Below are 17,498 nucleotides of genomic sequence, written 5' to 3'. Positions count from 1 at the left end.
TGTATCAAATAATAGTGACCATTTTTCAAGTTTATAATGTTTATTGCATACTTATTTTTTATTGTTGTTATAGTTGATAGAAATTATTGGTCTAATTTTACATATTTAGTATTTTTGTTAGGAAATTTCGAAACATTGTAGCTCCGGAACGGATTATATTGCAGTTTCAGGGAAAAAAATTATAACAAAAGTGGCCTCGAGAAATGATATTTGGCATTTTGGAGGGCGTATTCGAAAATATGCAATTAAAAAAGCAGGATTTTTTTATATAGAATCTTTTCGTGTAGACGACAAGAGTGCTCGTCATCCACACTCTCGTTATATTCCTTTGCTCTGTACGTTTACTACATAATGCACGTGATTCAATTGACGTTTATACCGGGAAAGGATTTGGGACTTTTTTCGTTCTCAGATGCCCTCTAAAGCTCGCCATTAATGTGATTTTTCTAGATCCCAACTTTTTTATTCCTAGAATACAATAAACAAATTATTTATTGCGCTCTACAATACGAGGTCTGGCTATTAAATAACGAGATTGCGCGCCTAGGGGGCGTCTTACACGGGTGGGGTAAATAACGCGTTGGGTAACTAGATATCTTGTCGAACGAACGTGTTTTTTCTCGTGCCGAAAATAATGTGTGACTAAAAACAGGAGCATCGTATCAATCTCAAATTTCTCGTTAAATCGAAAGAAACTCCGACTGAGTACTATAAATTGTTGCAAGAGGCCTATGGGACAATTACCTTTCTATTTAGTGAGCGCCGATAGAGCAAATAAAAATTCAAGGCAATGTTGATAGTTTTTTCGACATTAACGGTATGGTGATGACTGAATGGGTTCCAGAGGGTTAGAATGTCAACCAGACTTACTGTTTGTCAATTTTTGGCAGCAAAGAACGAGTTCGTAAAAAAGCCGGATTTTGCACCAAGACAACGCACCTGCCAATAACGCGCTATCTGTGTAGCAGTATTTGGTCAGTAAGCGTACTCCAGTGCTCGAACATCCACCGTACTCACTAGATTTTGCACCGTAGAACTTTTTTTGTTATCGAAGATAGAATCTGCTTTGAAAAGGTCCCGATTTGAGTTGATGGAAGCGGTAAAGCAAAAAACGACAAATGGCACTCACCAAATAAGACTTCCAGCACTGCTTCGATCATTGGAAAAAACCTATGGAAAGGTGTGTGGCGAGTGGAGGGGGGTATATTGAAGGGGAGCATTCGGATGTAGAATAATTTTTATAATAAAACCCTTTTTCGTAACTAGTCTCGTTATTTAATAGCCAGACCTCGTAAGAGAAAAAAAATGTAGTATATAGTATATAGTAGTGGTTGCATTTAATTCTTTATTTCCATCCTTTGAATCCGAAAAACCGACACGAAGCAGATGCGAGGCGAAAGGACACGAGCGCAACGATCTTACTTTCGTATTAATGTATCGGGTTTAAAGCTTTGAGGAAGCTATCTTCAAGAACAATACTTGAAGAGAAAGCATCGAAAACTATTTTGCAAAGGTTGGTTATTTGACTATTTGGAAAAACAGGGATAACAGTCCACAAAAAGGTTTTAGTGGTCCATATTTGCAACAATATAACCGGCTGGTATTACATGTTTTATTCCGCCCCCCATTATTTTTGTTAATTTTATCGCTTTTAAAGGTTACATATTATTTACATTTACAGGTCTTTGGTGTAATGCGAAGAAAAAATTGGACATTTTGTTACCGAGATTTATAATAAATTTATTAACAATAAGCGGATACAATAATAATATTGGATTGTTAAATATAACGGAAGAAGATATTCGACTTATAGAAGATTTCGCTAGAACTGGTTTGCCGCACATCATCGATATGGAAAGTGAAAACGAAAGGAAAAAATATTACGGGTTCTTCGCTAATAACTATAAACATTTTATTATACCCGCTGGATATAGAAAAACGTTATTGACCTTGAGACAATGTTGGAAGTCCGCAAAAATGAGCGAAAATTCTAGTTTTTCCAGTAGATCTTTTACGTCTTTCTATTCGAATTCGGTAAAGAAAAAAAAGATAGTTCAACTCAATGGATCTATTGGTGATAAGAGAAGAAATAGCCAAAGAAAACCCAATGTTTCGTTTGTATTTGGATTTTGATAAAACCTCTTGTAAATTGTCAAACATTTTTATAATAAAAAGCGAAATATTAAAAAAAAAATTGATTTCTATGAAAGACGTTCAGCATTACCCGCATTCATTTAGCCACGTGTAAAAGCAAAAAAACATTTACATGAAACGGAGCATTTTCAGATTAATATTAATGCGTAACTTTTCTTCTGTCACTTTGATTATTATTATTTTCTAAAAACGCTTTCCAACAAGTAAATAATGACCCTGAACGTACAGTATCATCCGCGTTCATTTAGTCACTTTTGAAAGCAAACAATCATTTACATGAAACGGAGAATTTTCAGAATAATATTTGCGTAACTTTTCTTCGGTTTCTTTAGTTATTTTTGTTCTAAAAACGCTTCCCAACAAGTAAATAATGACCCTGAACGTACAGTATCATCCACGTTCATTTAGTCACTTTTGAAAGCAAACGATCATTTACATGAAACGGAGAATTTTCAGAATAATATTTGCGTAACTTTTCTTCGGTTTCTTTAGTTATTTTTGTTCTAAAAACGCTTCCCAACAAGTAAATAATGACCCTGAACGTACAGTATCATCCGCGTTCATTTAGTCACTTTTGAAAGCAAACAATCATTTACATGAAACGGAGAATTTTCAGAATAATATTTGCGTAACTTTTCTTCGGTTTCTTTAGTTATTTTTGTTCTAAAAACGCTTCCCAACAAGTAAATAATGACCCTGAACGTACAGTATCATCCACGTTCATTTAGTCACTTTTGAAAGCAAACGATCATTTACATGAAACGGAGAATTTTCAGAATAATATTTGCGTAACTTTTCTTCGGTTTCTTTAGTTATTTTTGTTCTAAAAACGCTTCCCAACAAGTAAATAATGACCCTGAACGTACAGTATCATCCGCGTTCATTTAGTCACTTTTGAAAGCAAACAATCATTTACATGAAACGGAGAATTTTCAGAATAATATTTGCGTAACTTTTCTTCGGTTTCTTTAGTTATTTTTGTTCTAAAAACGCTTCCCAACAAGTAAATAATGACCCTGAACGTACAGTATCATCCACGTTCATTTAGTCACTTTTGAAAGCAAACGATCATTTACATGAAACGGAGAATTTTCAGAATAATATTTGCGTAACTTTTCTTCGGTTTCTTTAGTTATTTTTGTTCTAAAAACGCTTCCCAACAAGTAAATAATGACCCTGAACGTACAGTATCATCCACGTTCATTTAGTCACTTTTGAAAGCAAACAATCATTTACATGAAACGGAGAATTTTCAGAATAATATTTGCGTAACTTTTCTTCGGTTTCTTTAGTTATTTTTTTTCTTCTAAAACGCTTTCCAACAAGTAAATAATGACCCTGAACGTACAGTATCATCCACGTTCGTTTAGTCACTTTTGAAAGCAAACAATCATTTACATGAAACGGAGAATTTTCAGAATAATATTTGCGTAACTTTTCTTCGGTTTCTTTAGTTATTTTTGTTCTAAAAACGCTTCCCAACAAGTAAATAATGACCCTGAACGTACAGTATCATCCGCGTTCATTTAGTCACTTTTGAAAGCAAACAATCATTTACATGAAACGGAGAATTTTCAGAATAATATTTGCGTAACTTTTCTTCGGTTTCTTTAGTTATTTTTGTTCTAAAAACGCTTCCCAACAAGTAAATAATGACCCTGAACGTACAGTATCATCCGCGTTCATTTAGTCACTTTTGAAAGCAAACAATCATTTACATGAAACGGAGAATTTTCAGAATAATATTTGCGTAACTTTTCTTCGGTTTCTTTAGTTATTTTTGTTCTAAAAACGCTTCCCAACAAGTAAATAATGACCCTGAACGTACAGTATCATCCGCGTTCATTTAGTCACTTTTGAAAGCAAACAATCATTTACATGAAACGGAGAATTTTCAGAATAATATTTGCGTAACTTTTCTTCGGTTTCTTTAGTTATTTTTGTTCTAAAAACGCTTCCCAACAAGTAAATAATGACCCTGAACGTACAGTATCATCCGCGTTCATTTAGTCACTTTTGAAAGCAAACAATCATTTACATGAAACGGAGAATTTTCAGAATAATATTTGCGTAACTTTTCTTCGGTTTCTTTAGTTATTTTTGTTCTAAAAACGCTTCCCAACAAGTAAATAATGACCCTGAACGTACAGTATCATCCGCGTTCATTTAGTCACTTTTGAAAGCAAACAATCATTTACATGAAACGGAGAATTTTCAGAATAATATTTGCGTAACTTTTCTTCGGTTTCTTTAGTTATTTTTGTTCTAAAAACGCTTCCCAACAAGTAAATAATGACCCTGAACGTACAGTATCATCCGCGTTCATTTAGTCACTTTTGAAAGCAAACAATCATTTACATGAAACGGAGAATTTTCAGAATAATATTTGCGTAACTTTTCTTCGGTTTCTTTAGTTATTTTTTTTCTTCTAAAACGCTTTCCAACAAGTAAATAATGACCCTGAACGTACAGTATCATCCACGTTCGTTTAGTCACTTTTGAAAGCAAACAATCATTTACATGAAACGGAGAATTTTCAGAATAATATTTGCGTAACTTTTCTTCGGTTTCTTTAGTTATTTTTGTTCTAAAAACGCTTCCCAACAAGTAAATAATGACCCTGAACGTACAGTATCATCCGCGTTCATTTAGTCACTTTTGAAAGCAAACAATCATTTACATGAAACGGAGAATTTTCAGAATAATATTTGCGTAACTTTTCTTCGGTTTCTTTAGTTATTTTTGTTCTAAAAACGCTTCCCAACAAGTAAATAATGACCCTGAACGTACAGTATCATCCGCGTTCATTTAGTCACTTTTGAAAGCAAACAATCATTTACATGAAACGGAGAATTTTCAGAATAATATTTGCGTAACTTTTCTTCGGTTTCTTTAGTTATTTTTGTTCTAAAAACGCTTCCCAACAAGTAAATAATGACCCTGAACGTACAGTATCATCCGCGTTCATTTAGTCACTTTTGAAAGCAAACAATCATTTACATGAAACGGAGAATTTTCAGAATAATATTTGCGTAACTTTTCTTCGGTTTCTTTAGTTATTTTTGTTCTAAAAACGCTTCCCAACAAGTAAATAATGACCCTGAACGTACAGTATCATCCGCGTTCATTTAGTCACTTTTGAAAGCAAACAATCATTTACATGAAACGGAGAATTTTCAGAATAATATTTGCGTAACTTTTCTTCGGTTTCTTTAGTTATTTTTGTTCTAAAAACGCTTCCCAACAAGTAAATAATGACCCTGAACGAACAGTATCATCCGCGTTCATTTAGTCACTTTTGAAAGCAAACAATCATTTACATGAAACGGAGAATTTTCAGAATAATATTTGCGTAACTTTTCTTCGGTTTCTTTAGTTATTTTTGTTCTAAAAACGCTTCCCAACAAGTAAATAATGACCCTGAACGTACAGTATCATCCACGTTCATTTAGTCACTTTTGAAAGCAAACAATCATTTACATGAAACGGAGAATTTTCAGAATAATATTTGCGTAACTTTTCTTCGGTTTCTTTGATTATTTTTCACGTTAAATATATAGTTTATTTGATAGTAGAACTATTAACAATAAACATTTATCATTTCATTTAGTCAGCTTTTTGTAATTCTGCTCTCTTATATGAAAAAAAGTGATCCAATGATAATTGATAGAATAATACATGATTAGTTAAATAGAAAAAAAAAAAATTGTAGATTCGCTACGTATATTATGACCTCGGGTAATACCTAATTGATATATTTTCTATTTTTACACCCGACATTGTCTAATCTTTGTTAACACATTCATAATTATAAACGTTAAAAATATTATCATCGCACAATAAAAAATTATCGTTATCTGAAATGAATGTTGCAAATATATTTATGGGATCAAAAATGATGTAAATGTACCATAGTTGAAAGTAAGTTCCTACAACATATAATTTATTTTATTATTTATTTTAGTTTTATATGTTTTAAACATTTCAAATCGCTGGACACAGTTTTTGTTATCAATATAATAAAAACGAATAAGTTTTAAGAAAAAAAATTTTTTTTAATTATTATTTCTCACAGTTTCTCTAGATAGTATCCGTCACACTTTTGCCACCTTTTCGGAAACTTTCGGTTACCTTTTTCGTAAAAATCTCTCGGCTTGTCACGTGACCATTCTCACACGAAGGATTCTACCTATCGAATCGCGCTTTCAATGAACCAAATAAATAATAGTCACATGGCGACAAATCGGGACTATAAGGAGGGTGTTTCAGTGATTTCCAATCCAATTCATTCAACGTTTCCATCGATCTGTATGAGGTCTAGCGTTGTCTTGCTATGATATCGGAAGCACGTTGGAATATCGCGTCGTTTTGATTTTTAGACAGGTTTCACCGTGTTTTTTAGATTACAATGGACGTTGAAGTTCCTTGTTCAGTAATAAAATCAACCGCAATTACTCCTTCAGAACACAACACCTTTCCTGCTGCGCTGACAGTTCAACTTTCGCTTTAACTGGCACGGTCTTTCTTCCTCCACTCCAAAGACGTGCGTATACTCTTCAAAATATAGTGTTGTACTCAAATCTCGTATGTGGTGAATATTTCGAGCAACAAATTTTTTCCTTCCTCTTCAGACCGCTGCAGGAGACGCGTGCAAACTTCCCAGCGTGTGAATTTCTGCTCAAAATTCAGAAATCTTGGCTTTTCTCGTTTTACATGAGATACAAAAGTGCCCAGAGGTCGACAATTATTTTTCAAGAGCAGCAAATCAAGCGGCAATTATTCACGAGCTTTATTACGTTATTTGTTTAGATGGAACTAATATTCAAAAGGGTGGCTAGCTAAGTTAAGTTATCTGGCCAAATTAAAACAGAAATCATAGATAATTGCCGTTAGGTATATGGAGAGAAACGTAGAGAAAGCATTAGGGATACTTTGAAGGAATTTGGTATGTTTATCAACTAAAGCTCCCTCTTGCTATGTTGCCAGCAAATCAAGTGGCAATTATCTATGCAATTAGTTTCTGCTATTGTAAAAAGAGAAGCAATATTCGACGGGGGTGGTTAGATAACTTGACTATCAATGTAGCGAGCCACCCCCTGGAATATTAGTTCCCTTTAAACAATAAATGTAACAAGGCACGTACATAGTTGCCGCTTGATTGATTAACGTTAACGAAAATTTCATTGCCGACCTCAGGGATCGTTGGTATCTGGGGTAAAAGGGGAAAAAGCCATTTTGCTCCGGATGCCGACGTGCTCTGGTTGGGGCGGATATATTTACTTGGACGTCATACCAAGCGGCAATTATCTACGTAGTTACATTTAGTTATTGTAAAAAGGAGAGACGGTTTTCACGGCAAAAAAACGGCAGTTTTTGAGCTTGTCAGAATTTATTTTTTTAAACATTAGTTCGCTAACTTGACAGACCTAATAGAAACTGCCTGAATAAGGAGAAAAATAATAATAGAATGAAAGGAGTACGAGGTTTTGCATCAGAGCACTGTGAAGATGCTATTCCAAACGAAAACAAACGTCGATGGCAATAATGCTTTTTAGCTTCATTCCCAGGTGCCGCATATCATTTAATCAGGTCTTATTATAAACGAAATAATTGAATAAAACATTCCATTTACTTTTTTTGTGAGAATATTAATAAAAATCATCTAGTATAATAAAAAATAAAAAATTTTACAGATACATTTCAATTCCCAATCATCTCTGAAATAGATTTGTAATTGGCAACATCGTATAACGTTAATAGCGTTCATTTTATTACACATTCCATCGTATTACAATGACATTCTCATGAAATAAATGTTCAGTGTCAACTTGACATACTTTATTAGAATGAGTATTGTAACGATTTCATAACATATAAGAAATTAACGTATTCGTTATTGGTTACGGCGTTGCCAAGTTTTCTAACGTAGATTTTAATTATGCCACAGATAATTTCAATGGAAAAGATGTTATCGAAAAAGCACTTTTGAATATCCACTGTTTATAATTTTCTTTCCTTCCTAAAATAGTAGAAGAAAGTATATACCAGGAAGATAAAATGAGCAATAATGACAATAGAATTGAGAAAAATATTGGAGATCGATTTATTAGAAATAATACTGAAAGGGTAAAAGGTTTACAGGGTTGTATTCCTATTTTTCAGTCATGAATTTTCAAAAAATTCAATTATCATATTAATTATATAAATATTAAGATGAGTTATTGAAATATTTTCTAATCATGACAATAAAAAGTCGCTTGCTAAAAAAAATCCTTAAAGTTCAATGGGAACATCGACAAGTTTCATTTTTCACACGCGCACAGGTTCGCGGAGGAATTTACGACAAGCTTAAACTTGCATTACGCTTCTATTTATAGTACTGGTCAAAAAAATGTCGCCCACGATCATTTGGTCTCGAAGGAAAATATTTACTTGCCACTTTTGCACATCAAACTTGAATTGATCAACCAGTTTGTACAAGCAATGGACAAGACAAGTGACGCATTTGAATGTTTGAAAAATAGGATCGTCTTAGCGAAGCTAAAATTCTTGAAGGAGGTTTTGTGGGCCCTCAAATTAGATAAATTTTTCAAGAGCCGACATTTATTGAACACCAAAATCAAAAATAAAAACGTTTTTAAGAACTTTTTGAGTAACCACAAATGGGTCGCTCACGTCGAGGAATTGTTGTTAGCCATGGGATGTAACATGTCACTTAAAGTACACTTTTTTCACTGGCGCCTTGTTCCCTGAAAATTTAGGAGCAGTCTCCGATGAACATGAGGAAAAGTTCCATCAAGAAATCGCTAAGATGAAAGTGGAATACAAGAATGTTGGCGGAGTACTGTTGGTTATTGAGATGAAATAACTGTACCTCACTGTATAAGAAGAAAGCAACCACCAAATAATAGTACATACAATTATTATTTATAATTGTTTCTGGAAAAAATCATTTTTTTATTTATTATTATCGAAAAGTGGAGGGGCGGGGCTCCCGCGAAAATGACGACTAGTGGAAGTTTTGATTTAAGACGTCATTTTACATTAATCCTGTCATTTCTGCGGAAAAATTTCTAGTGTTCTGACTTTTTGTGAATTGCGGTGTTGTAATGAAGAAAAGTCAAAATGTGACGAAAATCAGTTTTTCGCAAATATCTCGCGATTTATTGCTCGGGGGTCAATAGCGGTTATTATAAAAATTGTTCTTAGTAAAATTATCTATAAAAGATATCTGTTGCATTTTTATGTGAAATGAACCGTCTTTGGGGTAGAACGCTGAGAAAGCGATTATTTCATAACGATGCACTCGTTTCCTAATTTTTTCATTCATTATCGATATCTTTAGTTTCTTTATCAGTAATAGTGCCGGTTTTTTTAGTCAACTGTGTCTCCTGATTTTTATAGAGAATTAATTTATTTACAAAATGAAGCATTTCAAAGATAATTATCCACAAACTTGTATCAATAGTGATTTCAATTTTTGTTAAACATCAAAGATTAATTTGAAAATATTCTATTACACAAAAAAATAGTATGTAACAAACCGTAATTTAATTTTTCTCGTTTAAATGAAAACATTTAAATTATCATAACTAAAAAGAATGTTATTGAACCGAAATTTTCAAAATTATTTCGTCACTTTTAATGATTATAAAATAATAGTTGTGTCCTCCGCATTTGGATGGAATCGTGCCGATGTTGTTTCTTACACAACATCAGCACCGTGTATGGATCTCCCAATGCCGAACGAGATTGAATTGAATTTACTTGGGAATAGTACAACAAACGTAGTTAAGTAAATTCTTCAACTTTTTGTTGTTTAATCGGATCTATTGGCATTCAAATCAAATTGCAATCACTTCAAACTGAACCGACATTAAATGGGACAATTTCAATATAATAACAAAAATTTGATTATAGACTTTTTTGGTGCCGCGACAACGCTCGTTATTGACATACAAAAACAATCATATAAGTTAAATAAATGACCGTAGGAAATATAAAGAGTGATTTTTTTACTGGTATCTTTTTGGCAACACTGTTTTTGACAGATCACGCGTGAATCGTGTCTTGCGTCATTGTCATTCAGTTTGGTCTACAATTTAAACATGAATCGACTTACGAACGAACAACACTAACAAATTATTGAATTTTACTATCAAAATTCATACTCTGTTAAAAGAGTGCATCGCGCACTTCTTTCAATTTATGGGCAGCTTGGTAGGCCTACTGAGGGAACTATTCGGAAGCTTGTGACTAAATTTCGAACCCAGTTTACACCATTGGACATTAAACCACTAACACGCAAACGTACAGTGAGGACCGAAGAAAATATTGCGGCTGTATCCGCCATGACCGTGAAATGTCGATGCGCCGCCGTTCGCCGAAAATATTGAAAATATTATCTCGTCCAGTGTCTTCAAATTTTGCCCTTTCGACGATTTCTTAAGCCGTAGTCTGATTGGCGCTGTAGTTTAGCTGGGGTATGACGCTGATGTCGTTTTTTGTCAGGACATTCCGGAACATCTTGTGTCACATGTCCGACTGGGATTTCGGGAGATACTCATCCACGAACGTCTCCAGAAGCATTGTGAAAATTTACTCTGGCGTTTTTTCGTGTCTCGCCTACCATTGCTCGATCGTTTTTTCCATTCTGCGCCCGAGCGTACAGTTACAAAATGTGGCGCATTATTTTCCGGGCCCACCCTGTATACTGTCAACTGTTGTGTCTAAATTATCTTGCTTTTTATCAGTGACCTTCAAATCGTGCCCAATGAATACAGACACGATTTAGAAATGGAAATGATAAAAATACAAATAGATAAAAGAAAAAACGTTATTTTGAATCACGTGAATTTTTTGTACACTGTGCCGCAAAATTAACGCGTAGTTTGCAAAATAAAATCATTGATTGGATGTAACCAAAACGTGATCTACAATCACAAAAACGATACCCAATCCGCGATCTCCAGCAAATTTATTTTTAATTGAGTGTATTGCATGGAAAGATTTGTGGTTTTTGAAATTCGTTTAATTATTCGATTGAAATGAATCATTTATCAGTTTACTTGTCACTATATGTTCACTATGATATCAAATTGTTTACTGACGCACTACGGCTGTTAGACTCTTTTTATATATTATCATAACATTCTAGAATTTTCGTTTCCTTGAAATCTTTAGTTTGCCGTAAGCAAACAAAACGGCTTTCTTAGATATCGTCTCTATAAAAACAGGTCACGAATACATAAACGTGCCCCACAAAAATTCCAAAAATCATATGATATGAGCATCCACCAAAGTTTAGCTTCGATTAACATATTAGAACAGGACCGACTTCACGATCTATATCAGTGGGCGTAACAATAACTATTATCGTTTTTATCTTCAAAATCAACTAGAGGGTATAAACTTTTGACCGTAGAAAAATTTGTAAGATCATGAAGAATGTACAAAAAACAATAATAACAATTATTTGTCTATGGGAAAAAAGGGAGAACATGCGTTTTACTCCGAAAAATATCCAAAATTATAAGGACTGAACGGAAAACAAATGTTTGTCTATGGAAAAAGGTCTAAGAGTGGTTCGAATGTAACAAAACTAATTATTTCTCTATGAAGAAGATCGAAAAGTAGGTCAAATGTACCAAAAACATCCCACTAAAGTTCTGAGAAGTTTTAGAATGAACGAAAACCAATTCTTTTTCTATGGAAAATGGGTGTAAAACTTGCGTTTTAGCCCGAAAATATCGAAAATTATGTAAACTATACGAAAAATCAATATTTATCTATGGGAAGATTTCAAAGAAGTAGTTTGAATGTAACAAAAACAAGTGTTTTACCTCACTGAAGTTTCGGAAAGTATATAGAATGGACGAAAACCAATTCTTTTTCTATGGAAATGGGTGGAAAGCATACGTTTTACCCCGAAAATGATATAAATTGAACGAATGTTTGTCTATATAAAAAGGTCTAAGAGTAGTTCAAAAGTAACAAAACTAATTATTTATCTATGAAAAATATTGAATAATAGTTCAAATGTATCAAAAACAAGTGTTTCAGCCGCTGAAGTTTCGAAAAGTATATAGAATGACCGAAAACTAATTCCTTGTCTATGGGAAAGGGTGGAAAATTGCGTTTTACTCCGAAAATATGAAAATTATATAAACTAAACAAAAAGTAAATATGTATCTATGGGAACAGGTCCAAAAGTAGTTCAAATATAACAAGATCAATTATTTCCTTATAAAATGAACGAAAACTATCCCACTTAAGTTCCGAAAAATTGTTGGTCTACGGAAAAGGGTGGACAATTCATGTTCTACCCCGAAAATGATATGAACTGAACGAAAAATGAATATTTGTCTATGGAGAAAGGTCTAAAATAAGTACAAATGTAAGAGAATTAATAATTTATCGATGAAAAAGATCGAAAAGTAGTTCAAATGTGCTCAAAACAAGTGTTTTACATCACTGAAGTTTCTAAAAGTATACGGAATGAACCGAGGCCAACCAATACTTTGTCTATGGAAATGGGAGGCAAACCTACGTTTTACCCCGAAAATGATTTAAATTGGACTAAAAGCTAATGTTTACTTATGGAAAAAGGTCTAAGAATAGATCAAATGTAGCACAAACAATTTTTTCTCTATGAAAAAGATAGTTCAAAAGTGGCAAAAACGAAGTATTTTCCGCACAAAAATTCAAAAAATCGTATGGAATGAAAGAAATACAATTATTTGTCTATGGAAAATGTTAAAATTAATATAGACTGAGCGAAAAATAAGTGATTTATCAAAAAAAGTTATATAAACATGCGAGTAAAAAAGCGATGTTGTCAAATTATTGAATATTAAATTAACTTACCATTAGAGCTCTTCAGGTCCCGATGTATGAGCGATATGGGCGCCGTACAATGAAGGTAATCCATCCCCCTAGCGATCTGTATCGCCCAATCGACCAACACGTCCGGCCTTATCTTTCTACCGGCCAATATCCGATTCAAAGACCCACCCCGACAATATTCCAACACTAAACACAAGTTCGGTTCTTGGAGACAAACACCCTCCAACGAAACGATATTTTCGTGACGCAACAAACAAAAAAGTTTCGCTTCTTTAATAACGTTTTCTAATGTAACGCTAGCGTCGGCGTCGGCGTCTTGTCGCGCCGCTTTTACCGCCACTTCGCGATTTTTCCATATACCGCGATACACTTTACCGAAACCGCCGACACCGATCACTTCCTCGAGTTCCAATTCGGAAAAATCGATTTTCACAGGATCTATATCGGCTATGATGTTATTGTAGTGATCGGAAAAATCCTGACCGGGGTCTTGGTGGGCCACGAAATTCGATGGGAATATACCCACCTGGAACAAGGTGAAAAAACAACGCAAAAATTACAAAATTTGTAACCCCTAAATTGAAACCCCCTCAAGTAAATTTGATTATATTACTACGTATCAAAAATGAGTTCGAAGTCGATGAATTTTAAGCTGGTTTGTCAGATATTTCCGGGCAGATTTTAGCGCTCAAGATATTCTTGAAGAAGACATTAAAAAAAAAAAACCATGTCAGGGCAAAAAAATTGGTTTGCATATATTTGTTTGGGAAGAGAAACATTAATTATTTTTTCACGTGAGTAAATCTGGCGTTTGACAGCTCCTGGACTATTAATTTTTAAAAATAAAATTCTTATCTTTCTGGCGAGTCAATTATAGAAACAGAAAAATTAACTATTAGCGAGAATTGGTATTTAACAAGGTAATAATATAATTTAAAATGTAATAGATGTGAGAAATAAACAATAACAAAACATTTGTGTTGGTAAAAATACGTGGAAATCAGTTTGTTGTCGCGATTATAGTACTATTAGTAGTACCTTCCAAGAAATACAACGTATTATTATAATAAAATAAATAGACCCGTGGGAGTTGCTGAATTCATTTAATTATGTCTAATTAAAGCGGAAGGACACTAAAACAAATTTATACCAAACAGAAAAAAATGTTAATCCAACAGAGATTTCTATAATGACGCTATATACGAGGTGGTCTGATTAAAATTGGCATTTGCAGCTTTTGGTTTCAACAGATATACGAAAAATTATGTTTTTTCCGTGTTGATACGTCAATTAAATTGATCTGACAACACTGTCTTTTCAATAATGACGCAATATACAAGGTAATCAGTTTAAAATTTGGATTTTCAAATTTTGTTTCCACCAGGTACACAAGAATTTCCGAATTTGCGATACGACTGTAAATACGTTAAATAAATTGATCTGACAACATTGCCAGTTTTTTTAAAATTGACACAATATACAAAATGGTCTGTTTAAAATTGAAATTTTCAAATTATTTCGTGTAAACGCGCCAATTAGATTGATCTGACATCACTGTAAGTCATTTTAATAATGACGCAATATACAGGGTGATCTGTTAAAAATTTGGATTTTGTTTCCAAAAGGTACATAGGGATTTCCGAATTTAGGAATTTTTTGACGCAATACACATGCAGAGGAATCTTTCCTATCTCAGGACCAAATCTAATAAATCCCTTTCCCCATATAAAGAATGTCCTCATCTAAACCAGAAAAAACTAACTAACCTCTCTCCTTCATATACAAGGTAATATGTTTGAAGTTTCTTTCCACTAGGTATACCTTCCAAGATTATGTAAATTGCCATTTACAGCTTTTAGTTCCACCAGGTATACAAAGATTTCCGTATGTTCGTATTATTTGGCGAAAAAAATGTCAATTAAATTGATGTTACAACATTGTGAGTATTTTCAATAATGTGGTAATATACAAGGTGATTTGCTTAAAATTGTCATTTACAATTTTTAATTCCACCAGGCATACAAACGTTTAAATATTTTAGTGACAGTTGATAGTGACATTGAATGTTATTTTATGCACAAGACAAAGCGACATTTGCCACTTCATTTTGATTTTTGACATATACAAGATTTTTGTTTAATCTTCCATCGCACCTCGTATTTTCTCGATTTCCAAACGCATTCTTTATTTGCTTGATTGACAAAAACACCCCCTAATGTGATCAAAGAGATTACAAGAAATAAATAAATGAAACAATTTGAAACTTAGGGTCATAGTTGACAGGTAAGTGTGATGTCACTGTAATATTAAATTTAATGGAATGTATTATTTAAATTATTATTCACAAATTAAATATTACAATTTTTAAATATATTGCACGTGTTTCATAGATTTTTTCGAACAAATTATATCAGTGGCAAGAAAAAACTCAAAAAACAAAAAAAATATATCAATTTTTTGCATTTTTATCCAATATTTTGAGGTTGGTTGGAACAAATTATAAATTTTTAAATTTCCTACAACTATTAAAATCATATTTTTCCATAGGATGTTTTGAATAACTAAAGCTATGATCAAAACCCCATAACACCCTTAAAATTGCCATCAAAACTATCTCTTACCTTATCCCCAATTTTTCCTGTCCACCAACCTTCATCTCCGGATATTTTAGCATCTTCTGACAACACCTCGACGATCTGCCCTTTCTGCAACGATAATTCATCTTCTCCTTGGGCATCATAGTCGTACAAAGCTGTCCTGAGGTATGGTGGCGGTGGTCTATGGTGTAGGTGAAGATGAGACGGATGATGTTGGTGGTGCGACCGGTGCTCCACTTGAACCGAGTCTCCATTTCGGGGCGGTTCCATGTGCCTCGGCTGATACTGATAATAATGCAACTGCTCCACCAACGGAGGCATCCGTTTCGGTCAATGAGGTCTAGAAATCGATCCAAGCAATACAATTTGAAGGACCTCCAATAATCAATTTATAACAATATCATAAAAAACCATGTTTTATTACATTTCTTTAATGTCCAAACTAATTTCTAAGTTTGGCAACAATGTGTTCATAAATTATATAAACAAGTGTACATTTTTAATAAAAAAACAATGGATAAGATAAATATATATATATATATATATATATATATATATATATATATATATATATATATATATATATAATTAATAAATTGATTATTGTACATAATTAGAACAGTAAATATCGTTTTTATTATTGTTTTCAACAAAATTTTTACTCAGCATTTTCAAGCATATAATACTGACATAGTAACATAAATAACACACATTTTCAAGATGCAATAAGCAAATAAAGGTTTTCTATATAATGCCCTATAACTGATATAATTGAAAAAATATTTGTAATAAAAGTGTAAATCACAGTTATGTTATTATAACATTTTTTCCTGTTATTGTGTTATGGCTGGGTGTTTGTATAAATAGAACCTTTACCTTTATTTAAAAAAGCAAACATAATATATCTAATCTCCTAATTCTGGAATCTCTGGGCTTAATTATCAATATGAAATTTTTAATCATCTATTAATCTACCTTTACATGCTAATTTCAATAATACTTTCCTGAAATAATTAGGTTGTTTCTTGAAACACGTCTATTTTTAAATTTGAAACGGATAAAAGAAAATTAAAGATCTAGCAAAAAAACAATTTGAAAAGTGGGTTCTAAATTAGAGTTCATATACGTTTTCAACTATTTAATACGTAGCATGTTGTATTGAAATAATAATATTGTTATTTACCAATTTAAAGAGACAGTCCTTGGTGTATTTGATATGAACATAATAAAATCCATCATGTTTTTAATGATAAGGTCCGATTGACAGTACACATAGAGCCAGGTGGTCACACAAACAACACTTTAATTAATAAAACTCATGGCGTATATGAAATCAATTTATCTAAAACCGAACGCGATAATAATACTGACTTTAATTATCTTTTTTTAACTGCGTTAAAACACCATCACTATTTACACATCTTAATTTGGAGTGTTTATCAGGAAAATAAGAACAGCTCAGACATTGTTGTAGCCATGTTTTTGCACTCTCTCTTCACCCTGTTGTCAGTAGTTAACTGATAGACATTTAAAGAATGTGAAATGTCAAATTTATCTATTATATATAGTTTTATAACATTATTTATTTAACTTGAACATTAATGTTCATATATTTATGGTATTAATTCCAATATTAGTATCTATATTTCATTTGTCTTATAATTCCATTGGTGAATGTTACATGGTTGTATATCCGGCAACGCCGTAAAATTGTACTGTCATGTTTTCCAACCTAAATTCTGGTTTACCGATCGAGTTTAATATTCATGATCGAATCTACTATATAGGCAACACCTTTCACGGGTATATGATAGCTGCGTTGCATAACTTTTGTTTATAAAACAAACAGGAATTTTAAAATTTCCGCTTTTCATAAAAAACGTTCAATTGTCCAGAAAAGAA

At 32.8% G+C, this 17,498-nt stretch overlaps 2 protein-coding genes across 2 annotated transcripts in view; one reads left to right on the top strand and one right to left on the bottom strand.

Annotated features, from left to right (window-relative positions):
* Positions 1-2,194, top strand: part of LOC130897467 (uncharacterized) — a 131,486-nt gene extending 129,292 nt beyond the window's left edge. Inside the window, exon 11 of the mRNA XM_057806343.1 lies at positions 1,682-2,194. Within this exon, the coding sequence (XP_057662326.1) occupies positions 1,682-2,133 (452 nt within the window). The 3' untranslated portion in view covers positions 2,134-2,194. The remainder of the gene's footprint in view (positions 1-1,681) is intronic.
* Positions 1-17,114, bottom strand: part of LOC130897468 (mitogen-activated protein kinase kinase kinase 11) — a 52,940-nt gene extending 35,826 nt beyond the window's left edge. The window contains exons 1-3 of the mRNA XM_057806345.1: positions 16,780-17,114; positions 15,621-15,936; positions 13,021-13,525 (exon numbers count right to left, since the gene is read on the bottom strand). Coding sequence (XP_057662328.1) covers positions 13,021-13,525; positions 15,621-15,917 — 802 coding nt within the window. The 5' untranslated portion in view covers positions 15,918-15,936; positions 16,780-17,114. The remainder of the gene's footprint in view (positions 1-13,020; positions 13,526-15,620; positions 15,937-16,779) is intronic.
* Positions 17,115-17,498: the final 384 nt, after the last annotated feature.

Source organism: Diorhabda carinulata, chromosome 8, assembly GCF_026250575.1.
Source record: "Diorhabda carinulata isolate Delta chromosome 8, icDioCari1.1, whole genome shotgun sequence".
NCBI classification, from domain to species: Eukaryota; Metazoa; Arthropoda; class Insecta; order Coleoptera; family Chrysomelidae; genus Diorhabda; species Diorhabda carinulata.
This window is presented reverse-complemented; position numbering and strand designations above follow the sequence as displayed.